Source organism: Nanorana parkeri, unplaced genomic scaffold, assembly GCF_000935625.1.
Source record: "Nanorana parkeri isolate BGI_ZX_2015 unplaced genomic scaffold, ASM93562v1 scaffold1246, whole genome shotgun sequence".
Classification (NCBI taxonomy): domain Eukaryota; kingdom Metazoa; phylum Chordata; class Amphibia; order Anura; family Dicroglossidae; genus Nanorana; species Nanorana parkeri.
The window spans coordinates 426,493-452,747 of record NW_017307514.1 but is presented as its reverse complement, the minus strand read 5'-3'; the positions used below and the strand labels follow the sequence as shown (position 1 = coordinate 452,747).

The 26,255-nt window shown below is 39.9% G+C and overlaps 1 protein-coding gene across 1 annotated transcript in view; it reads right to left on the bottom strand.

Annotated features, from left to right (window-relative positions):
• LOC108797228 (mas-related G-protein coupled receptor member H-like) overlaps positions 1–25,645 on the bottom strand; it is a 39,590-nt gene extending 13,945 nt beyond the window's left edge. The window contains exon 1 of the mRNA XM_018568797.1: positions 25,532–25,645. Coding sequence (XP_018424299.1) covers positions 25,532–25,645 — 114 coding nt within the window. The remainder of the gene's footprint in view (positions 1–25,531) is intronic.
• Between the last annotated feature and the right edge of the window lie 610 nt (positions 25,646–26,255).

The following is a 26,255-nucleotide window of genomic DNA, read 5'->3' as shown; positions in this document are numbered from 1 at the left end:
AAAATTACAGTATTTTTCCATTTATTTTCCACGCTACTGCAATGACGTATTTAACGTCTATCTTCAAAAGATAACATTTGGACCTATTCTGAAAAATGCAAACAGTAGTCTAGGCTATTAAAGGCCTTATCTACCGGAAACCATGTCATCAAGAAGAGCAGACACTTTGATAACAAGGATTATTCATCTCAGTTCTTACATCTTTATGGAGTCTCTCTATATAGAAATCACAAGCGATTTTCAGATTTGTACAGACTGTCATTAGGGAGTATAATTTAAAGCAGAACTCCATTAATCTTTTTTATTAATCCTGGCAGTGGGGCTACCCCCGCGCTGCAAGGGTTAAGTGCTAACTTGTATCTAGGTGCTAAAATAATAACGTTATACCCACCCAAAGCTCCGAGCCAGTCAGCTGTCAAGTGCTCCCTCTGCAGAGGAGGGGGAAAGACATTGGAAGGACCATTCTTAAAAGAAACTGGCTCGAGCTTCGGGTGCGTCTAACTTTTTTTTAACCTAGACACAAATGAGCACTTAACCCATGCAGTGCAAGAGTAGCCCCACTGCTAGGGTTAATACAAAATTGACCTGGAGTTTTCCTTTAACAATCCCCCAAAAACAATTTATTTCGGTAAACAAGGTCATTGGGTGATTCCTTTTTTTCTGGTACTGTGTTAATACACAACACTAATAAAATCCACTCTTAAAGTGTAACAACCCAAAAATATTAGGTGCATCCCCTTGTACCATATATTGATTTGCAGTTTTTCTAAGTACTGCTTCTAATTTTTTAATTTAGTGTTCATTTAAGTTTCAGAAATGTTATTTAAATTATTATTTCTTGTACTTCCTGTTTAAGGGTGACAACACCGCCTTGCAGGGTCTGCCGGCCCTTCAGGTATGCTCTTGTCCTACACTATAAGAGTATGTGACTGCACAGCGAGTGCTGTCATTTACTGCCTCATCTAATGATGTCTGCCAGATGAAACTCAGATATTGCCTCTTATGGCTTTAGAGACTGACAGTGGGTCCAGTACAGAAGTCAAAGATGTTCCTCACTGGCCCCATCCTATAGTCTTTGGGGAATTATCAGCCAACCAATATTATTTTACCATATGATTAAGGAACAATATGTGTAATGTGCATTGTGACTCGTGTTTATGCTGGTCCTCTGCTGCTGACATTTGTAGGAGGAGGTTCCAGCATAAAGACTGTCATCTTTGAGGCACTTATGTGCGGTGCATAACCCAAGTGCAAGGCCTCATGCAAATGTTACATAACTACATAGCGGGGGGATTTATCAAAACTGGAGCAGACAAAATCTGGAGCAGTTGCCCATGGCAACCAATCAGCATCTCTCTTCAGTTTGTTCAGTTAAGATTTGAAAATGAAAGAGAGAAGCTGATTGGTTGCCATGCAGAGCTGCTCCAGATTTTGTCTGCTCCAGTTTTGATAAATCCCCCTCATAGTAGTTATGGTTGAAAAAAGACACAGGTCCATCAAGTTCAACCTTCGTGTGTCTGTGTGAGTTGTGTGTGCTTGTGTATATGAGTGCCTGTGTGCTAATGTAGTCCAAGGGAACCAGTGTACATGACCAGGATGATACTTGCACTGCTCCAAACCCAAACCAGAAGTTTGTGATGCTTCCACAGAGATGTTTGAGACAACAGAAACCATATCATGGGGTGAAAAAATAACTCAATTAAAAAAAAGCCAGTGAGTATTACTAATACGATATACTATTATATATGCATTTTCAACTGAGGGTTTAATTGTACTTTAACCTTCTAATAGTCAAACACATTTCGTTCCTTGGCTGTGCTAGAAGGTTACATTGAGAGAAAACTCAATGAGGCAAGCCTTGGTGCTCTTTTGACGATATGATGGGAAGGAAGTGAGAACAACAGAGGAGAAGGCTTGAGAGAGAATTGAAGAGTGAAACTTGACAATTATGAACTTATCTACTATAGTAAGCCTGTGCAAAAAAGCTATGACCATAAAACAATAACAATATCCTAACTGATCTAACTGCAATGATGTAACCTGAAATTTAGGAACACAGGAATCGACAAGTGCACCACCTTATTCACTAATCTCATTGTCCCGAAAGTTTATGTTTCTCACAAGTTCCAGTACCATAAATAGTCACACTTAACCCTCCTGCTAACCTTCTAGCATTATTTTGCCACCATCCATAAATATAAACAATTAAATGCTGAAGACATTGGGGTTTTGGAAATATTAACGTAAAGTGAATGTTCACCTTTAATACTGAATCATGATCATGGCAAAAAAATAGGCAGTGAACATAGCTTATTTACATTTTCTTTTCTAAGTGAACAGTTTTTAATTTCTCAAAACGCAAATATTTGATTTCAATATTCCATTTTAGTTCATAAAGTTGTACACTTTTTTGATACAATATCTATCTATCTAAATATATATATATATCTGTGTGTGTGATTTCTTTTTTTTTTCTGTAGCATGACACATAATTTGTACAGGCTATAAAGTGAAAATTGAAGCATATGTCAAAGAAGCAGCTAAATACAATTTGAATGCATATATATTATCTGTGTTATCTGCCACAAGATTTGTAACTGTTCATTGAGACACTGTAGGCTAACCAATTACTTTTCTCCACCACAGCCAAAGCAATACAGCTGGGTAGACATCAGTTGTTAGTGAAATTGTTCCAATGATGCTATGCAGATTTACAGGAGGCTACACAAAGACAGATTGGGGTGCAATAAAATATAAAGTATTTTTAATGTGTACATCAGTGGTATAAACAAGAGTCTTTTAAATCTACATGCAGCTACATTTTAATTTACTGGCTAAACAACTGTTTGCTTAAAGTGTGTCGAAACCCCAAAATGAAAATGTAATATATTGCAGCTTACCAATGCTTAAATGTGGTAGCTGCATTAGTTTGTTCCTTTATGTTTCACCTGGTGATCAAGCCAATAACACATTTCCTGTCATATGGTGACTACACTCTATGGAGGAGCAAGGGAGCCATCCTTGGACAGTCACGCTGTCATCTTGTGGAGAGTGTAGTGTTAGATGCATTAGTAGATGTAGATAAATGTGACTAGCAAATTAAATCTGAACTCCAGATAAAACTTTTTAAAGCAGTTACAGCAATTTATGTAAAGGTTTTTACCATTGTAAGCATCCCTGTCAGTGTTAAATGGTTTGTCTCAAACCTCTATCTGCCACTTTTGCAGGACAGCTTTGGCCCCTTTCACACGAGTGGTCCAATAGGGTCCGCCTGTCATTTTTTCAGGCGGACCTGATCAGATGCCCAATGCAAATCCATGGGTAGCCGTGTGTAAACGGACAGGGTCCGGAACAGCAAAACAGAACAGCATTCTGTTTCGACGGACCGGATTGTGCCAGATTAGGGGTAATCTGATGTAAATGGACACAAGTCTGTTTACATCAGATTCCCCATAGACTGGCATGGGGTCCGGCAAATGCAGTTTATTCCTCCATCGCAAGATGGAGAAAAGAACTGTATGGATACAGATGTCACAATGGTGACATACTGCTCTGATCAAGAGAGGATCCATGCACAGATCCTCTCCTGATCAGCCCATGTGAAAGGGGTCTTAGTGTAACGGTCTGTGGACCGGGTCGCTAGGGAAGATAGTCTTCAGGACTATGGAGTGGATTGAAGGCATGGACTGAAGTGATATCAGGGATGTTGGTCAGAGGGAGACTAGGAACTACTGGTCTATGCGTTACTGGTGACTAGGAACAAAGAGTCTTTGCGTTATTGGGGACAGATCTAAGAAGGGCCAGGTCTTCGAAAGAGCCTCTAATGGTGAGGATGATTGGCTGCTGGACAACTTCCAGGTTGCGGCCCTCTAGCGCACCCACACAGACTCAGAGGCTAGTGGAAGCACCGGGGAACTGTATACAGGAACAGGTAGAGAAGAAACTTGAAACCAAGAGGAGGAAGATGGGAACAGAGGCACACAAGGAGCGAGTGAGAGAGAGAGAGAGACACACACAAGTAAAGGTGCAAAATGCACAGCACCACACAGGAAAGGTAAGTAGCTAGAGGTATGCTAGGAGCACAAAGGTACTAGGAACCACAACACAAAACGGGTGTGCATTGCGCACGTACAAGGGGGAAGCAACACAGACACAAAAGAGAGAAATAATCAGGGAAGAAGCAGAGCAAGGGAATTACAACAAAGCACAAGGGATGTGCGTTGCACAGAGATATAGAACACAGATAACACTGAACAAAGAGCACAGAAGAGCAGGGGAAGGCCTCCGAGAAGCTGAGGTGAGGAAAGGCAAGTAACCAGGAACAGAATGCTAGAGAAAGTTAGGCTGAAGTACAAGGGATGGAAGTAGGTAGAAGAAGGCAGACACACAATGGCTGGAGTGAGAAAACACAGAATAAGATAAGCAAATAAGGCAAAATAAAGAGACTCACAGCACACTGGTGGAAGCAAAGGGTAGTCATAAGCAAAATACAAAGGCAAACACTGAAGTACTCTATGGCAAGGACACAAAGAGCGAAGCAGGGGATAACGCCAAACAAGGATACCAGCTGGATACAAGGAAGCCAAAAGCACAGGGAAAGAAGATCACAGGGATCGCAAGAGAAATAAGGGGTACGAAACAAGTCTGAAGACTTGTTGCTCGCACCCCAAGCAACAAGTAAGGTAGGGCTAAATAGGGAAGGAGGAGTGCAGATTGGCTGCAGCCTTGTGAAACACCATAGGCTGACAACCCAGCACCAGGAAGCAAAGTGAAAATCCGGCATGGATTTCCAGATATTGTGACACTTAGAGGGGAATTCATCAAAACTGGAGCAGACAAAATCTGGAGCAGATATGCAATCCAGCCAATCAGCTTCTCTCTCTCTTTTTCAAATCTTACTTGAGCAAACTGAAGAGAGAAGCTGATTGGTTGCCATGGGAAACTGCTACAAATTCTGTTTGCTCCAGTTTTGATAAATTCACCCACTAGTCTGTTAAAGGAAGTTACTGGCTGGATCACCAGCTGAAAATAAAATAAAAAAGCCTACAAAAATAAAACTAATCAGCCACCAGATTTAAGAATTAGTAAAATGCAATATATTACATTTTTGCTTTTGGATTTAGATGTGTTTTAGCCACGGCCCAAAGCTGTTAACTGCACTGCTAGCTAATATGACTAATCCCAGAGCTATTGGCAAATGTTTTCTCTGTTTCATCCTCCTCTTCATGAAATACATGGTGCAGAGCAGAGTGGATTGCACCACTTAATTTTTGCTTCTTTTGTCTTCCAACCATAAAGTAGATATAAGGATTAATACTGCTACTAAATACAGTACACAAGATGCTGGCAAAAAAGAAATGCACTGATTGGAAGTTATTTGGCAAATGTTTCAGGTACATTAACAGCCACATAAATTTGATAGGCACAGAGGCAACCATAAAAACAAAGACAGATATGGCTATGATGACATAGAGCTTTGGAGGTTGACATTTTACTGATGCTTTATGGACCTTAATAAGTAAAATGGTGCTAGAAAATAGCATAAGTGGGAGTGAGATTCCAATGGTTAATACAAATGTCATTGCCTGAACTCCTGTACATTCCACTGTTCTTACTGCGAAAGCCTTTGCAGTGCAGACAAGGTTTTCTAGACAGCTTTCAACCCAGGCAGTGCACCACAAGCCAATGCAGACTATCAATGACTGGTGTTTAGGACGGCAACATCGGTACCATATGGGGAAGAAAACAGACAGACATCTCTCAATACTGATGGCAAGTAAGAAGAACATACCAGCCTGGTATGCTCCATCATAAAATATCTCTATTGAAATAATAACCCTAACCATTCCTGGAATAGGTGGATGTAAACCCAACAACTGAATAATCTGAAACACCATGAGAATTAAATTGAAAAACAGGTAAGCAAAGTCAGCGATGCTCAGATTAATTATATACACTGTGAATTTGGTTCTCGGAATTCTAAAGGAAAGGTACCAGAAGGCTATTCCATTTCCCAGCATACCAAATATGCTGACCATGATGATGCAACAAGCAGTAACAGTATAATTGATATCAGAGGGGTCTCTGAACTCTCTGTCCTCTGTTTCATTGAAATCATTATCCTCCATGTGAATGACAGACATAATCTTCATTACGCACGCTGATATTTTCTGGTCTCAATTTCAATCTAGAATGAAAAGAAAAAGGCAACGTGAGTATCTGTGAAGAGCAAATTGTAAGTAATCATATGATGTCCTTGTCCTCATACAATGACAGATATTTCTACCACACAGTTCCCATATTGTCCACATGATCCCTGAATGGCTCATCACTGGTTGAAGTAGTTATCTGCTCTCAATACAAATTACCTGCTAACACCATTGAACTCAGTGCTACCACCAAATTATATGAAGCCTTACATGATCTAAGCAATAATTATCAGCAGCTCTGAGAAGCAGTGTGGACAAGGTGGACAAAGTAATAGAAATACAACATGAAAACTGAAGAAATAACTTTGAAGTATTTCAATCACGAGTATAACATAGCTGCAAAGGTGATTCATTGTGTGTTAAATGCTAATATAGTATATGCCAGCAATAAACGTTTGGTATCACTTAGCTCTTTTATATGTGAGTATTCAAAATGACAACAATAACAGAGTTCCTGAGATGCTAAATGGTTGTATCATAAATTGCATCAGTAAACTAAAGCAGCAAAATTATTTAACGTGTCAAAGGGAACATTATAACAAATTGTGACAGCGAATGTCAAACATGTCAATAAATCGTATAAGCAAAAAGGAACATTGTTGAGTTTGACTGACAAGTTAGACTTAAATGAATAATTAATAAATTACACAAACATTCTGCCTTCCAAATGACTGCAGAATTGAATTACAAAAGAAAAAAAAAAGAAAAAGCAGTGTTTCTCTCCTGGGCGGCCGGGAGCGGGAGGCTCCCAGAGCGCCCGGGAGAGTTTTTTCCTTTTTTTTTCGACGGCAGCAGAGCCGCCGGACAATAGAAAACTATTGGGCGGAGCTAGCTGTCACTGCTAGCTCCGCACAATCGTTTTCTATTTACTTTTTAAAAACTTTTTAAACAATTTTTCTGTTCTGCTCGGTCCCTCTGCTGTTTGGCATCTATAAGAATAGCCCGGCTCAGCCGATCCAGATGTTGGATCGGCTGATTTGAACTCCTTCTTCACTTCGGGTCGGCCGACCCGAAAGCCACACGAAGCAAGCCGATGTACGGCTGATTTCAGCCGATATACGGCTGAATTCAGCCGTACCAGCCTGAAGTGAATAGCTGAACAGTGTTCGGCTCACTTCACTTCAGGTCGGTCATTCACTTGGTTGCCTACGGCAGCTTAGTGAATAGACCCCATTGTTTCAATTATTTTGTTTGTATATTGGGGCACCCAAAATCAGTGCTGTCCCTATAATGAGGCAGTCTGAGATGGTTTCCTCAGGTGGCATCTCACTGGGTCACGTGGGGAAGGGGGGGGCAGGTGTTCCTGTCACCTTGTTTCTGGACAGAGTGTCCCGGGTTTCTTAAAGCTCTTAGCAACCTGTAACACTTTGGCCGGTGTCCTGCCCAGCTCACTGACGTCACTGGTTGCGAGGGGCTGAGCGAGACGCTCTGGCTGGCGTCCCACCCAGCTCCTGGCAAACAGTGACAACAGTGAGCTGGGTGGGAAGCAGGACAGAGCCGGAGCCAGAGGTATAATTCACCACTGGCACAACCTCCCTGCCCCCCGGTAATGTGCACCACCAGCACTCCCCTTTACCACCCCTCGGTAATGTACACCACCCCCTCAACCCAACTTAGGAGCAAAAAGTGTAGGGACACCCCTCCCCAAACTCCTAAATATTGTTGTGCAGTTACTGTGGGGTATGTCTTGCTATAATGCTAAACATGTTAATAGTCCACAGAGTGACATAATTGCAGTGGAGTTTATGAATAAACGATGGCTTCAGTTACAAGAAAGGCAAAAGCTATATGAAACCCAGGTATGTGATATCACTTCCACTTTTCTTCTGCCCTTGCAGAATAAAAGGCAGACTGATCAAATTCAGTGCTGCTCTGTACTCTTTTCAGCTGAATAAATCCCTCGGTTCTCAATGTGCTGTATAGAAAATACAGCCACACCTTTAAAAATAAAATACAGCTCACAAGACAGAAACACGATATATAGAAGAAAACATACGTTAGAAGAAGTGAACTCACCAAATCTCTGTCTTACAAGTTACAAATCTTCACTCCAAGAAAACCCTGCTGATAGAAAAGTATGGAAAGTCCTATAAATGTCTGTATGCCTGTATTCTGTTAATATTATTATATTTACATTATACACAATGTAATATGTTTTTCAAAACCATAACAATTCCCTGACTGGTTTCTTGAGCAATTTTAACATTTTCGTTCAAGGCTAGACATAAAAACCAGGGCTTTTAAGTAAATAAACATTAACAAGATACAGGACTAACTTTCTAGGGAAACCTAAATCGAAATAACTTTGCAAGATAAAACCCTCAACCTGTATGAAGCCAGAATTTGTTTTTGCTCCCATTTAAAGCTGGCCATACACTAGTAGATTTTCGTGCGAACATTCATATGAAAAATCTAATCAAAAAATTCGATAATGCCATCAGAGACTTGACGAATGCTGTTCAAAATTGAGTTTGATTTTAACATTCGATGTTTGAATGAATGGAGTTTCCTGCGTGAAATCCACATTCACTGTTAGAAATTTTGTTTGGGAAACATTTTCCATCCTGACTACAGTCACAAATGTTTGTTGATTTGACCCATCTAAGAGTGTAATGCAGAAAGCTGCAGAAGGATCCAGTCGTAGCTTCGGCTGATCCTTCGGCTTGCTTTGGTTGCGGGAGCCCTTCAGTTCAGTCAAACCGAAGGGCTGCTGTATGAGGCCTGCTGTAGGGCTGCATATGCTTCAGCTTGACTAAGCCGGTGACAGCCAAAGCGGGGCGAACGACCTGCCAAGGGCTGGCCTTTTGCCCGCAAATGACCGCTGAGCATTAAACAATAACAACTGGGCGGAGCCGGCCAGTTCTTATTCATTGGCTGGGACCTGCTAAAAGACTCTAGCAGGTGTCGGCCAATAGGAAACCGTTGGGCTTAGCTAGCTGTCACTGCTAGCTCCGCCCAATTTTTTATTATTTTTTTTAAATCTTTTTTTTTTTTTAAATGACTATTTATTTACATTTTTAAACTTTTTTCAATCTTTTTTCCCCCCAACTATTTTCATTGATTTTCTATTCTGCTCGGTACCACGGAGATACAGAGCAGAATAGCCGCTCCGAATGCTGCTCAGCGGCATTTGGCTATTCACTCGCTGCCGTTCAGCCCCTATGTAAATAGGGGCGAACGGCAGTGAGTGAGCTGCCGGAGCTTCGGTTCAGCCAGTCCAGATGTTGGATCGGCTGAGTCGATGTCTTTCTGCACTTCGGCTCAGCCGAACATGCGGAGCATGTTCGGCTGACCGAAGTGCAGCCGAAGGCAGCCGATGTATGTATTAGAAAACAAACATTGCAAAAATAAATTTAAAATAAAATAAAGATTCTATTGATATATTGCCAGCTTTACTTTTAACTTTGTATATGATCCTAGCCTATTATGCAACTTATTTTTGAGGGGACTGTCAAGGCAAGTATCAGATTTGAATGCATATATTTTTATTTATGGAATTTAATCTTTTATTTTGGAAGAGAGGTGATTCAGCCTACATGCCTCCATGCAAAGCCAAAATATTAGTGGAGAAGCTTAGCTTTTAAAACATGGCTTTTGGTAATAGTGTGCTAGATACAGTGCATCATTAATGTACAGGTCACAGGGGGGAGGAAAAGGTAAAGGGGTTAATATATAGGCCGCATTCAGTGGGAAGATGGAAGGTGAGGGGGTTAAGATGTGCAAATGTTCAGTATAAGGGAGGTGAAGGAGTTAGTATTCTGGTCACTGGAGAAAGGATAGTGCTGAGGAGGTGGAGGGGTGAAAGGGCTTAAAAAAGATGCTACCATCAGTGTATTTAAACATAAACCCACCTGAATCTGTTGCTGCCTGCATTCTGCTGCTAATGAATAATTAATTCATTGATAAGATGGTCTTCCCTTCCTTAAATCCATTGCGGGAGGAAAGGGAGGGCTCTTAAATGTAAACACTAGAGTGTTTATACTTATATTCCTGTGATTGCAATCACAGTCACCACAAAGGGACAGAGCCACTGTGATTGGCTCTGTACATTGTGTTTGTGATCTGAGCTTTCTAATGATGGCTTCATCACACACGTTTAGCAAATGCTCTGGCTGTCTGAGTGTGTTTTCTGAAGTGCTGTTTATAAACTGTACGGCAGAAATACACATTCACTTCCCTGCTGTTTTCTTGTAATATAGCAGTAGGTACTAACTCATCTTGTCTAGCATTCAGCATACTTCCAACCAATGTCTATCTAGTTAGCACCTAGCGGAATGCATGTGACATCACTGAGCTCTTTCTCCTGACTAGGAAGCTGGTGCTCCACACAGCCATGCACAGGAGAGGGGTGGGAGCAGGGGCTATACCCAAGAAGAAGCTGGCCAGGGTAAAGTGCCCTGTGTGCAGGCTGCTGGGATGGGGGAGCAGTAAGAGAGCTTACAGTAGCAGTGCCAACAGTAGGTACAGTAAGCTTACCTCTACAGATTCTGCTTGTCATGGATACCTCTACAGAGTGGTTAAACCAGGTCGAATTTGGGACAGTGGTGGAGAGCCAGGGCCCACAGTAACAGTGCTCACAGCAACAGTGCCCACAGTAACATTGCTCACAATAGCAGTGCCCGAAGTAACAGTGCTTACTGTAACAGCGCCCACAGGAACAGTGCCCACAGTGACAGTGCTCACAGTAACAATGCTCACAGTAACAGTGCCCACAGTAATAGTGCTCACAATAGCAGTGCCCACAGTAACAGTGCCCACAGTGCTCACAGTAACAGTGCTCATAGTATCAATGCCCTCAACCTGCCACACAGAATATGAATCCACCTTCTGGTCCACTGCTTTCAGTTCTGATGTGTCCGGGCACAAATTTTAAAATCCGGACTGCCTGGGTGAATCCTGGACAGGTGGCAACGCTAAGTCTGAAAGTATTTCAGTATATTTAGCTCATAGCTCTCCCATATATAAAAAATTAGTACATCTAAAAAATGTAAAAAGCTATAGGCAGGAGCAGACTAACCTGCAGGGGGGCAAGGGAATCTCCCATTGGGCCCCCGAGTATGTGGTTTAAAAACAGTGTAAAAAGTTCCTAGTAGAGGTATTTTCTGATCCCTGATTATGTGGACTATATACAGTGTAAAAAGCACATAGTGGGGGTCTTGTCTGGACCCCAGTTATGTGGGCTATATACAGTGTAAAAAGTACCAGTGGTGGTCTTGTCCCTTAGCGTCTCCTAGCATCTAGGAGGGGGATCTGTATGAAGTATGTTGTATGTGTTTGGTCCATACACATACAATACACATTATATACAACATACAGCTCCACCTCAAGTGTGCTGTTGCTAGGATATGGTTGTGGGTAATCGTAGCTGGGATACACGGCACAGTGAGAGAATGGAGCCCGCAGTGCATGAGAAGTGGATGGTTTGGTTCTAATTGACAGCTCCCTAGGCTGTCAGTTACATAGTCTGGTGCACCTACCTCTCTGATGTCAGTAGAAGCCACCGACACACTTTTCTGTGGAAGTCCGCACTTACACCTGCCTGTTTGCCTGCCTGCCTGTAAATACTGCAGAGTGCTGCTAATGCAAAAGAAACAGAAGAAGTTATTAGAAAAAAGTAAGAAGCTTGGAGGGTTCATGTAGCACTTCGCATGCCATGTCTAACTTTTGTGGCAGCCCACTATGCACACTGCACCCAAATATCGTGCTCTGTTACGGGGGGATCCTCCTTCCCTTTTCCCCCCTTTGGGTCCCAAAGTCCCAGTATGGCATTGGCTATAGGACCACTTTAAAGGCTAGTTAGACTTATTTAATATACATCTGTCACCTGAAAAAAGTTATCAACATTACAGGATACCCTCAAGCAAACACGTATAGGTATATGCATTTATTTCTATTTAGTTTCCAGAAGATCCTATTAAATTGAGGAGCTCTTTTTTTTGCAATTATAGACTTACAGTTGGAAAATCAGAGGTATGCCACACTTCCCCAGGGTAAGCCTCTTGGCTGAACAGAGAGGCATGGGGGATGTGTGTTGGGAAACGTGGCAAAGAATGGATTTCTGAGATAATTGCCCTAGTGCATACAAAGTGCCCCAATTCTATGGCTGGTTTACTAAAGGAGCTGGGCATGTTCACTTTGTAAATTGTCACTTTGCAAGGGAATTTTAACTTAGTTTAGTGAATGTGTTGAAGCTGTGCTGACTTATATCATCCAATCATTTGCAACCAAAAATACTGTTTTTCCATTTACGTTGAACATGACTGAGTATTTGTTGCAAAATGAATTTTCCTCTCATTCACTAAGGTGAGTGAAAATTCCATTACTAAGTTAAAACTCTCCTACAGAATTCTGGAGACTAGATTTGCAGTCACCTTACATTTGCCTGCTTGTATACACTCTTGCTAATTAGATAGCTTTTAGCACAGTGTCAGGTTTAATTTAAAAAAAAAAAAAGAACAGATAGACCTAGTTTTATTTCTAAAAAAAAGAAAAGCCTAGCTATGAATGGAATCATCAGATAATTTTTATCATACACAAAGACGAAGCCCTATTCAGACTTTGCACTGGGGCACTGTGACTTTTAGTTCTTGCATACTTCATTATACAACCATTGACATATTTTGTGTTTAGCTAAAAAAAAAGCTTTGCTTTTTTGCTCCTCTGGTCCGCAATCCGCATAATTGGCTCACTGTCTATCTGATCATCCACCTCTGAAAGATCAGTGTTTATTGACATTAATGATAGGACAATGATATTCATAGTTAGAAATGCAAATGCTCCATTGTATCTGTCACCTCTGCAAAGGTTTCTATTAGGGATGCACCGATACAATTTTTTCAAGACCGAATACGAGTACCGATACCTTTCCTCATGTGCTCGCTCACCAATTACGGATACTTTTTTTACTGTCATGTGACAGTTTTTCTAAAACAATACACACTAATGATTTTAGGACAGTGGTGGAGTGCCAGGGCCCAGTCGCAGCTGCAAATGCTGTACCCCTGGTAGTTCTGCCACTGACTCCAGGCTGTAGATGGACTACAAATCCCAGCAATACATTATACAGCAATACAGAATACCAGAAGCTATAGAAGACTACAAATCCCAGCTTTTCATGTTACAGCAATGCAGAATAATACCACCAGCTATAGAGGGCAGCTACAAATCCCAGCAACACATTATACAGCAATGCAAAATAATATGAAGCTACATACTCTGTGTTGCTCACCAGGGCTGTGTGCGGGGTCTTACACCGGGCTGCATGTGGCTTCTCATCAGGGCAGTGAGCGGCATCTCACCAGGGCTGTGTGCGGTCTCACCAGGGCGGCGTGAGCTGTTGTTGGGGCTGCATGCGGATGCGGGTCGCACCACGGCTGTACAGGCAGGTGAGATCTCACCAGGGCTGTGCCGGGTCTCCCCAGGGCTGTGCGGGCAGCGGAAAGGAGGAGATGTGCAGCCAGACCGGCGCTGTAAACAGCCACCGTGAGGTCCCAGCAGGCTACCGCAAGGTCCAAAGCAAGAGCGGGACCTTACGACAGCCACTTCCATTTTTACATTTAAAGGGCCAGTATCGGCTTTATGTATCGGGGATTTTTTTACAAATACTTGTGAAAATGCCCAGTATCAGCACCGATACTGGTATCGGCATTGGTTCATCCCTAGTTTCTATGGCTATGACATGATCTTTATCAGATCATGTCAGATACAGACTTTTTTTTCTGGTACGGTGTAAAGATTATACTGTTTAATGGGTCTTTTGCACCATGTAATTTTTAATACATGAACTTGTACAACAAAGCAAGTTACGTTTCATAATATTCAGTTGCTAACATATACCTACTATTCTGCATATTTGTGCATCTATTTACTGTATATGTTTAAGAAAACCTTTCTAAGGATAACATTTATCAACAAATATATAATGCTGTTAACTGATACTGTACCAAATACTGTTCTAAAGTTGGTTAAATAATCATTATTTCCCTACTGACAGTAATTAAACTCCATGGCTTTCCCCTTCAGCTCTCTGTGCAAACATACTAAAACATTGTTAAAATATGAAACTAAAATAAATGATCAATATGTTGAAATATAATACATAATGCATTGCATACCTATTTGCAGTACATTATTTATATAACAATGATTTGTTACCAACGTCTAAACAACATTTGTAGCACTGGAGTACATAAGACCCTAAACCTCAGATAAAATACAAAGGGTAACTTAACAGGAAATGTTTTTAAAAAATTCCAAATATATGGGCTGATTTACTAATGGAGTTGAGAACCTTCAATAAATTGTAGCACTTTAAACATTCAATTGTTCAGATGATATAAGTAAACAAGAATCTGCTTTTCATATGTTTCAGCAATAAAGTGAAAAGAAAATCCCTGTTTATTTAATCTGAACAGGACTGGATAAATGAAGTGAATATTCACACAATTTATTATGTAAGCATTCTCAAATACTTTACTAAATCAGCCTCAAGGTGGCCATGCATTAGTAGATTTCCAAATGAACGTATGTAAGAAAGATCTTCCTTTACCACCTGATAATGCCATCAGACACTTCATGAATGTCAATCGAAATTTAGTTTCATTCTAATGTTCGATTTTGAAATGAATGGAGTTTCCCAAACGAAAACCACATTCACTGTTACAAATTTGTTTGTTGGAGAAAACATTTCCATCCTGCTCCTTCGAGTTTTTTCATCACTACGGTCAAAATCGATCGTCAATTTGCCCCATCATCTAATAGAAAGTCAAAAGAAAGTTCTTTTGGAAATCTAAGCAGTGGATGCCCAGCTTTAGTGAGTGAAGATTCTCAACTCAAATCAACCTACTCATATCAGCATTCAGCAGTTTGGCTCTTATTTAAATACCTTAGAAGCTCAACAGGTATAAAATGTAAACGATGGTATTAAACAGCTACAGCAAATGGTCAAATAAGAAACATTAATAATTCATCGTTAAAGCAAAAAAGGAACTAAAAAGATGGAATCATACATGCATAAGGTAGCTTTCATTTTAGAGAGGCCATAGTTTAGTTGTAGAGGCAATTTAACCACTTCCAGCGGGTTCACGCAAATGCATATCCTCCGCTGGAAGTGAGTGAGAGCAATAATTCTAGGCCCATCAATCACTAGCATCATTAGCACTAAACCGATGAGCCATAAAAGCGTTTAAAGCATCGCCTAATTTTTGTTATTGTAGTTTTTTGCGGTTTCACTGACATACGCAATTTTAAGGCTTGACATGTTTGGTATCTATTTACCTGGCATGACCCCGTCTTTTATATGTTGCCCAAAAATTGGGTATTATATTCTGTTTCAGTGCACTAAATTTCATTTTAGTGTATTTTATCCTAAAAATACTAATTTGATAAACATTTGCGCAAATACCGTGCAACATAAAACATTCCAACTAGCATCTTTTAATTCTACAGGGCCTCTGCTTTCAGAAAATATATAATTGTTTAGGGGACTGAAGCTGTTTTCTAGCCAAACATTCAGATTTTATTATGTGTGTGCAATTGCAAGAAATTGCTCTGGGCAGCAAGTAGTTAATAATTAACTACACTTGTAACTAAAGCAAGGGAACCTGTGTTCACTGTAAACACCCAACTGTGTATTTAGATATATATTTTTTTAAATTGTAATTTCTTTTCCACTTGATTGCCTGATTAACACTAATGAAGAGGCCACCAAGTAATAGAAAAATGCACTTTTTTATGACATTGACCTCATAATCTTGTTTTAACTCTCTAGTATTATTTCTAAATTCTAACTACATTTCCAATGCATCCCCCCCCCCCCCAATGTTAATGTTTCATTATTGATTTTATTACCTGCTTCCTAATTCAGAGACGCAGTATGTTGCTGTTCCAGGTCAGGAAAAACTGAGCCTTTTGCACCGTAGGACTTCAGCGATTCTGTTTTCTGCATTCTCGAAATTTGAGCATAGTCCTTTTATTTGAAAGCACATTGTCTCAAAACAATCCTTGTATGACGTATAGGTGATCCTTGTCAATTTTCTTTATAATTTCTGCCTGGTTTTAGGTAATGTTGCTAAATTATAAAACATTATTAGAGTTTGGGTTAATTTTTTACTTTTGTATTGCTTTGAAAAATTGGACACTTTGTATGTTTATTGTTTTCTAAAGCAGTGGAAATGTTTTCATTGTGCCTTGTACTCAAATAATAATTCAATGAATACTCTGAGATATTCGATAATACAGCTTACATTCGTAGCTGAAAAAGAGGAATCTTGTTTCATCAATGAGAATGCTACCATTGCTTATATTTCCCAGCCTGCAATTTCTGATTTCAATAGCCCGTACAGCACCCCCTCGGTTCTCCTGAACCGAAGGGGTCCTGGTGCCGAAGCTAGCCGAAGGATCGTCCGAAGCTACGGCCAGATCCTTCGGCAGCTTTGTGAATAGACCCCTAAGCTTGGATTCTTCTTTTGAATATGAGAGGAACAGGCTTGTCCTGAAGCACTTAACTCGTGTTATATATTTATCAGTTTTATGTTACGACTTGGTGTTTCGAACTCAATAATCGGCTAACTAATCGATTTTGAAAATAATCGTTAGCTGCAGCTCTATTCAGCAGTATGAGTTGGTTTACTGGATCATAGTATGTGATTCTGGATTTCTTTCCTGACTGATATGATCAAACAAGACAAAACATAGAATTACCGCAGTTAGGAGGGGTTTTTTTAGCAGTTATACAGGAATGCAAGCATTTCAAATTCAGGATCATAGAAGTAATTTGCATTCTTATGAATGCAATATTATTTGACCTTAAGGGCATGTTTGTTATGGGTAGTAGGAAACTGCTGCCTGTCTCTAAGGGATTTTGGAACTTGATAAGGAGTGTAGTTATATTGGTCATACACTGTTAGAAAATTAATTTGGATGTTCGTTCAAAATTGTTCATCAGAGCATTCGATCTTGCAACTATTGAGTCATCTAATTTAATTCGAAAGTCGTTAAAAATTTAACAGACCTGCTACTTGAATGGAATTCCTGACGCAATAAACAGGTTTCTTTTGTGCTTAGCACATGTGTATCACAATATGTATGATTTTTTTTCCCTGAATCAAAATCACTTTCAGGGTTAAATCATAATTTGTTTGGATAAGACACAAGGAAACAATTCCATCCTGCTCCTTCTATTTTCCTCAGCACTGTTATTGAAAACAAACGTTAATTAGACCCCGTTAACCATAAGAAAATCAAATCCATGTTCTAAAATCAAAATTCTACTGGTGTATCAGTTATGTAACAGATATCTGAGCACAAGGCAGACACCCAGGAGATCAGATGCAGGCAAGGTGGCATTTAAACAACATGCCGCCATAGACACATTTACATAATGACAGTCTTTTCTACAAGTTCTAGAAGCCTCCTATGTGATATCAAATTACAGTGACAGGTCCTCTTTATGGGGACATCAGGGGTCTCTAAGACCCCCTAATGTCACCTAGAGAGCCCCAAAGAAGCTGGTGGAGCAGAGATCTGCTTCACCAGCTTCTCTCTGGCTTTTGTAGACAGAGAGTGACAGCTGAATGCGGAAGTGATGTAAGAAACATCACTTCCTGCATTTACAGAACTGGGAGGAGATTGGAGGGAGATCATATACTGATGTCCCTCCGGTCTCCCTGCATGGATCCACAATGCCAGTCCCTGATTGGACGCCCAGAATCGCGGCAACGGCAGTCGCCCGATTGCTTGAATGTAAACAGCCATCGCTGGCTGTTTACATTGGTAACAGTTCCTCACTTGTGTGCGCACTGAGCGCCGCACACGAGTGGGGGGAGGGGCAGGACGTCTTACGGCGCCCTCCTGCTCCTAGAAGACTCTCGTCCGGCCGTTCAGAAATGGACATAGACGGGAGGTGGTTAATGAAAAGCTCACAGCTATTTTATCGGACTAATCATTTTTGTGTCTTGGTGCAATAGTTTGAATACTTGCGCTCTTTATGATTGAACCACAATCTTTTAAAGATCTAAGGTCCTTGATTAAACATTTGTCCCAGGAGGACCACACTTCCCCCCTTCTCTCTACCATCTGTTTCCCCCTGTGGATTTCTGGCCTCTTTTTTCTTCTCCTCTGCCTTTTCTTTTTCTCAGTGTAGCCACCTTGCCCTAAGCGGGGTGACTCCTTGAATTTAGTTATGCTGGACTGTAGCCAGTCTGAGCTGATTAATAGTTCTGTACTCATTTGGTTTCCCTAAGCCCAGTGTTATCATTTGTTTCTGCCTGCTGCTGGGGTGTGACCCTGTTAATAGGGCCAAAATATCCAATAATGCTTATTAAGAGGTTTATTGCCAGTGGTGCATGCTGGGGTAGGACCTATATATATTCAGGGCTGACCTTGTGAGTGTCTCTGCCACCTGGGCTCCTGCCTGGGGGAGGGTATGTGTTGTGCTGTGTAGTCTGGCTAGGCTTGCAGGTGGCCAGGAATTAAGGCACAGTGTTGTGGTCTGAAGCTGTCCTGTCAGTGAGGGGGGAGCTGACACAGGAAGGAGAACCAGGGAGAGTATTTCTGCTGGAAGGTGAAGCTGAGTGAAGTCTGGAATCTGGCAGGGGCTTGGTGACTCTCCTGGCAGAACAAGAAGGTTTCTTCTAACCAGCTAAAGTTTTGTCGCACACACTTTTGCCGCATTCAGTTCTCTCTGTACCCTGAATGCTGGGAAGTAGTCAGTGAGTCTGGAGTCTGTACTGTCCTTGGTGTCTGTATCTCTTATCATTTGTGAACTGCCAGAGCAATAACATCTTTAAAACCTCATAAAGTGTCTGGGGCCCAGTTTACATTCATATCCCACAACCAACTAAGGACTGCCTCTGACGTTCCTCACATGCCTTTGGGTGTCAGGGGGTGGAGATGGAGATGTTTTGGAAATTTGGAATTGTGGTATTTCATGTAACCTGCTACTAACCTTCTGACACACTGATATTCCACTTTTCCCAATGTGTAATTTTGTACTTTTATGTCTTGTACAACAAAGCATTTGATACTTGTGTTCATTACAAGCTGTTTTTAAACCGTAATAAAAATCTTTGTAAAAGAAGAAGCTGAAACTAATAAAGGTCAGATCAGAAAATACAAGACAGAAGGGCCTAGTTTAGGGTTAGGCAACCTTGACATCCCAGCTGTTCTGGCACTACAAGTCCCATGAGGCATTGCAAGACTGACCGCCACAGCTAGGACTCCCACAGCCAGACACAGGATGGGATGTGTAGTTTTAGCACAGTTGGAGTTACTTACTCCTGACCTAGCCCAAACACAGGACCTGAGAAAGGCTGAAATGCCAAAATCACAACAAGTTGGTTCAGAGCGATGCCCCAGCACTGACTGGTTAGGGCTGAGCCCCCAAACAGCCACAAACTCAGATCAGATGAGATTCGGATGAAAGAGGGCAGAGACACAGAGACAGTACAGCCCTGTCAGGGGAAAAAACACTATACCTGTGACACTATTTATACATAATTCATCTAGATTCCTCTTCACATTTGTTATGAAGTGCCAAGTTCTGGAATATTATGACATTTGGGAAATTAGGCTGCAAAGTTTTGAAACATTGTTATTTACATATCATAATAACATAACACATTACATAAGTATTTAGATCAAGAATGATCATAATAGAATATAATTCAATGGTGAATTGCTGTATGGAGATTTGTTATCATAAGAGTTCTAGTGGTTGGGTAATTACATGCAATCCGCATTATTTTAAAAAGCAGTAATAGCTGGTTGTCCCCTTTTTATAATTTCTGCATATTAATAAGTTTCATTATGTGTAGCATAAGTAATTAATACGCATTGGACTTCCTGCAGTAAAAGTCCTGCATGAGTCCATGAATCCAGTACATGAATAGAATAACATCCGTATATAGATACCAGTATGAGACGTCAGTATAATCAGTTCAAGCTGAACTAAAGATAGATGTAAAAACACTATTTCATGCAGTTGTATTAATTTATTTAATGCAGTTGTATTCCTTCAAAAATGAATACATGTATTTTTACATACAGCTATATTGACCATGTTGGACCTATACTATTGATGCATTTGGGACTAAAGCTGGCCATACACTACACAAGGTTGCCTAGCTTGACAGGCTATAATATTCCGTCTATTGTATTTTGACAGCGGTCACCTGCCTCTGTCAGCATATATGAACAGGGACTATAACTGACTGGCTGCAGTCACTGTTTGGCCTATAATTTTTAGCCCAGCTTCTGGGCTTTTAATTGACATTAATTGGCTGTTGTTGAGGCGGTAGACTGTCATCCAACTCCTGGAACAATGGGGATGTGGACTGGGCATTTATGTACTGTGACTGGTTCACAAAAGGTTAACTATGGCAACAATTGTGGGCTTGATTTGCTAACTACCTCCCATTATTGCACAGCAAAATGTTAATAGATGCACATGTACACACATAGTCAAGAGTAAACATTAGATATACAGTGAATGATCTGTGCTTCTGGAACTGACTAAATTATATATTAAAACCTAAAGCAGCTGAGAAAAAAAGGAGCAAACTCCTTAAATGACTGGAAAAACTATATTAAAGCGCTAAAGGTGTGAGGTTGTGAGGAAAATAAATAAATAAGATTGAATATGATCAAGTATTCAAGTGAAAAAAAATATATATATTGATCAAGTGGAAATAATGAGTGGAAAGGGGCTGTATATTTTAACTTCAGCCTAACATATAGTTGAAAGGATTATATTATATTATATTATATATCAAGGAGAAAGTGTTATCTTTAGGAACAGAAACTAAAAACTAGCTCAGTCATGAAGGGGTTAAATGTCAAAATTGTGAAATTGGCTACTGAAGTCTTTCCTCAAATGCCTTAATAAGATAGCATAAGTTACATGATTAAAAGTCCGATCCTAAACAGCTCAGCTATGTGGGGGAGGTATAGAGTGTAAAACAAGGGGATATAATTAATATAAACCCATGTGAAGTTATAAGAGATTTATATAAAAAAGTGGTGGTTAACTGATGTGTAAATCAGTGTATGTAAAGAGGATAATTACCGTAAGTGTATGTCGATAATTTAGGTGTCTTCCGAAAAGTGATAAACATAGATAAATATCAATTATTAAGTTATTAAATAATTATGGGTAATAAACTAAAGCTGTGAAATGTGAAATAGGAAATAATGGTTGGTAATTAAGTGGTGGTAAAAAATAATGATGAAAAATAATGATTTAGTGGAGACCACTCTAGTTAAATAGTGCTTCAATCAACATTAATCAGTGCAATTTTCATGTAGAGTTGTATGTTGAAGGTATGACGTCTCTGTCGACCTTAATCGATGTATTTGACAGGCGAAAATTAGAGGGAATTATTGTACAAAAATTAATTATTGAAAAGATATTGTAAATAGAGGGTGAAATCCAAGAAATAGAGGGAAGATTTTGATATTAATTGAGAACTATATAAACCTATAACATATTAGTCATTAGTTAGAAAGCAATTTAAATCAAATTCTATGTTGAGTCCTCTGGGTGTCATGGTATCTAGAAGGAAAATCCATTTAGATTCGTTTTTAGAAGTGTCTAGAAAGACTATGTTTTGTAAACCCCTTTTTAATGTTATTAATATGTTCCTCTATCCTCTTCCTCAGTTCTCTCGTGGTTCTGCCGACATATTGGAGTCCGCATGGACATTCCAAAAGATAAGTGACGTAACGACTAGTACAGGAGATAAATTGTTTAATTTTGTGTTCTTTATTGTTTGTTTGTGATTTAAAAGAATTTATTTTTGTTCTCAACCCTGTGGTTCTACAACCCAAACATCTTTTGCAGGGATAAAAACCAACTCCTTCAAAGAAGGAAGCGGTTTGTTTTAGTGGATCGATAACATTTTTGGATATTTTATCCCTCAAGGTGGGCGCTCTCCTATAGATGATTCTAGGTTTAGACGGGAGTATGGAGCCAAGTGTTTTATCCCTTTTTAGAATAGCCCAGTGCTTCTTGATAATATATTCTATATCACGGTGTTGGGTTGAGTAGTCGGTTATAAATGATATTGGAAAGGTATCAGTTTTCTTTTTTGGACCTTGTTGTAATAAATTCTTCCTATCAAGGTCTCCAACTTTATCTCTTATCCGATATAGCTCATCCATCTTGTAGCCTTTTTCTGCAAATCTATGGACAAGGACCTGAGATTGTGAATAAAAATCTTCCAGGTCGGTACAATGTCTCCTAATGCGCATTAGCTGTCCTTTAGGGATAGCTCTCAGCCATTGTGAGTGGTGACAGCTTTGGATAGGAATGTATCCATTCTTGTCGGTAGGTTTGAAGTATGTTTTCGTTTTCCAACCGTTTAGATCCTTAGTAATCTCCAAATCTAGAAAGTATACTGTGGATTTGTTAATAGTGGATGTAAACCGTAATATATAGTCATTATTTTTTAGACAGCTTACAACATTTTCTAGGGAGGGTAATGTCCCTTTCCAAATAATGAAGATATCATCGATGTAGCGTTTCCAGAGTATTAATGATTCTATGGGTTTACTAAAAATGTGTTCTTCTTCCCATTGTGCCATGTATAGGTTAGCCATACTTGGAGCGAATTTAGCTCCCATGGCTACACCCTTCTCTTGTAAATAAAAATTATTTTGGTACCAAAAGAAGTTTTTAGTCATGGCAAATTGAAGGCATTCAAGAATATAGTTAATTTGCTTGCGTCTGAGGTCTCCATATTTGTCGAATGCCCATTTGATTGCTCTGAGTCCTTTTTCATGAGGTATACAAGTATAGAGAGAGGCTACATCTATGGTGGCTAGTAATGTAGCTTTATCGATAATTTCTGTTAGTCTAGAAAGTGTATTTAACATATCCCTGCTATCTTTTAAGTAAGCTTCCGTTTTATTTACCAAGGGTTGTAGATGATAATCAATGTATTCCCCTAATCTTGCTGTGAGGGAGTCAATTCCGCTAATGATAGGTCTTCCTGGTGGTTTTTCCTTGTCTTTGTGAATTTTGGGAAGGAAATAAATCGTCGGCACTTTACAAACAGAGGGTAATAGATAATCTTTTTCTTTTTTCGTGAGCAATTCTTTTTTCTGTCCCTTATTAATTAGGATCACCAATTCTTTTTTTTAAATCGTAGGTAGGGTTTTTCTTTAATAGTCTATAAGTATTTTTAGTTTGTAGGATGTTCCTCATTTCTTCCTCTTAATAGTTTCTGTTCATCACGACCACCCCTACCCCTTTATCAGCAGGTCTGATCACAATATCTTTTATATCCTCAAGGGATTCAATTCCTCTGCTGAGGAATTCTTTATTCTTTATATATTTAATTTTTAGGGATCTAATGTCTTCTTCCACCAAACTTTTAAAGACTTCAATGAAGTGGTTGGAATTATTTTTAGGATTAAATACTGAGTTGTTCCTTAGCGGGGTTTGAATGTATTTCCTTTCTTCGGTGGTAATGGCATTAGAAGGGGTAATGCTGGAGGTGGAGGAATAATATTTTTTTATATTTAATTTTCTAATGAATTTTTGTAGATCAACATAGGTAGAAAATTTGTTAAGGTTATGTGTGGGGGCAAATTTCAGTCCCAAGTTCAAAACCCTCTCTTCTTCGTTACTTAGAGGAGTCGAGCTTAGATTGAGTCGAGGATATAACCCAGGTCCCTAACAGTTTTAATTGGAAACCAATACATAAAAAACGAAAAAGAGAAAGAGAAGGGACAACCACACCCCTTCTGAATGATCATGATTCAAATCCACAGTATAAAAAACTATCAACACAACAAACTCGTTTTAATTTGCCCCTGGCCCAAAGATACCATCCCTTAATGGAACAGGATGATGAAAACCAGGAATCTTTTTCTGAGGAAAGACTTCAGTAACCAATTTCACAATTTTGACATTTAATAACCGTTTTTATGTAATTAAGATGCTTGATGAAATGTTGTGAACTGTAATTAATTTATCCCCCTGATGTCTCAACTATTTTTCTCTATGTAGATTCATTTAGTTTTAAAACTTTATAACTTTATAACCTTATAACCTTTTATGGACGCTTGGTGTTGAACTTTCTGCTGATGGGTCTCCTAATCAGGACCAATTAGTAGAGCGCTTATATACCAGCATTTACCTCATTACTTGACATCTACCTTTTTTTGAGAAAGTCACATGACGAAATGCGTCAAGAGGGTAGATTCATTTTGCACACGAGGAGTTTTTTAAACCGTTCCAGAGCTGCTTTTGCCGGCCGGATTTTTTACACTGTATATGTGAGTTACTACTTTTTTAATAAATCTGAATACTTTTAATTACTGCACCATGAGGGCTCTCTCTTTTTTCTAATTCCTAAACATCGTGGGGCTACGGAGAGAAGGTTCGCTGTCACCGTATTTGAGAGAATCCATTACCACGCTTGTGGGACACCTCCAGCGCTGCAAGGAAGAAAAAACTACTCTCTTCCTGCCTGGTCTCAAAGCGGGAATAACCGAGTCTACATTAGAGCACAACCGTAGATCGAAGTGCTACTAACCAAAAAGCCTTCTACTGACTACAGTCTGGTGAGTACCCATCCATGAGGGGGGCTGTCGGACTATCACCGTAATAAATCATCAAGTATTTACCTTGTGTTCGTCTCTCCCCCGGCTTTTTAAAATCATCATCCACTGAACACTGTCTCTTCACTGAAAGGGGGCTATTTGTGGATCAGCCCATAAATTGTTATATACTGTTATATATCGCTGATTGACTTTGAAAGGCTACCACGTTTTCTATCACTTAATATTGACTGATGACTTAATGCAACACTATATCAATTTTGTTTTGTTTTACACTTGTTACCATCACTAGTTTTCATGACCATTCACTTGCTCCTTTTGATACAATTTTATTCACATGGAAGTTTTGTTTTAATAACACTTTCTCCTTGATATATAATTTTTAATCCTTTCAACTATATGTTAGGCTGAGGTTAAAATATACAGCCCCTTTCTACTCATTATTTCCACTTGATCAATATATATACATTTTTTCACTTGAATACTTGATCGTATTCAATATTATTTATTTATTTTCCTCACAACCTCACACCTTTAGCGCTTTGATATAGTTTTTCCAGTCAAGAGTAAACATTCGTTTGCTATTTAATAAAAATTAAGGAAATAGAGTTTTGTATTCACTTTTAATAAAAGTACAAAGAAATGGTTGGTGTGAAAGTTTTCAGGAGCTGGTCTTTACTCACCAGTTAAAAAGGTCACAGGGGCGTGGCATAGCAATGGCCAAGTGAGGCTGCATACTGTGGGAGCTCTGCACAAACCTGGCCAAATGCCCAAAGATCGTCGTGATCCCGGTCATCACAGGGAACAGAGTCCCGGGGAGGTTTACAGTATCTTTCTGCACTAGCTGCCGGCCATAGCCTATCTACCACCATCCTCCATGGCGCCGACTCACTCCACCGCAACAGCCGGCCCTACACCAGGGAAGAGACATGGCAAATGTCAGCCGACACAGGCTGTGAGTAACACTGCACCTCTTTCTAGAAGCCCTCTGCAATCCCCGATCCTGACTCCGGAGCTGCATGGTGATGACTCTCCCGCCGACTCCCTAGCCTCACAGGCCTCCTCACATCATGACATGCCTACAGACACGGTGGTGAGAGATCTCCTGCCATGCCTGTCCACTAGACATGTGCCATTCGTTTCGTTCCGAATCGAAATTCGGACGAATTTTCGGAAATTCGGACATTCGGATGTATCCGAATTCCGAATTACAGACATAACGAATGCAAACGAATCCGAATTTCCATTTCCGAAATTCGGTAGCGGTAGTTCGAACGTTCGTTTATTTTTCTGTTCTTATTCGTTTCTTATTCGTTTCTTATTCGTTTCGTTCGTTGGAGCAAAGTGACATTAGAGAAGGAGAAAAATATTTTTCCCCCCTCGAATGTCACGAACGAACGAAACGAATAAGAAACGAATAAGAAACGAATAAGAACAGAAAACGAAACGAACGTTCGACCTACCACTACCGAATTTCGTCTG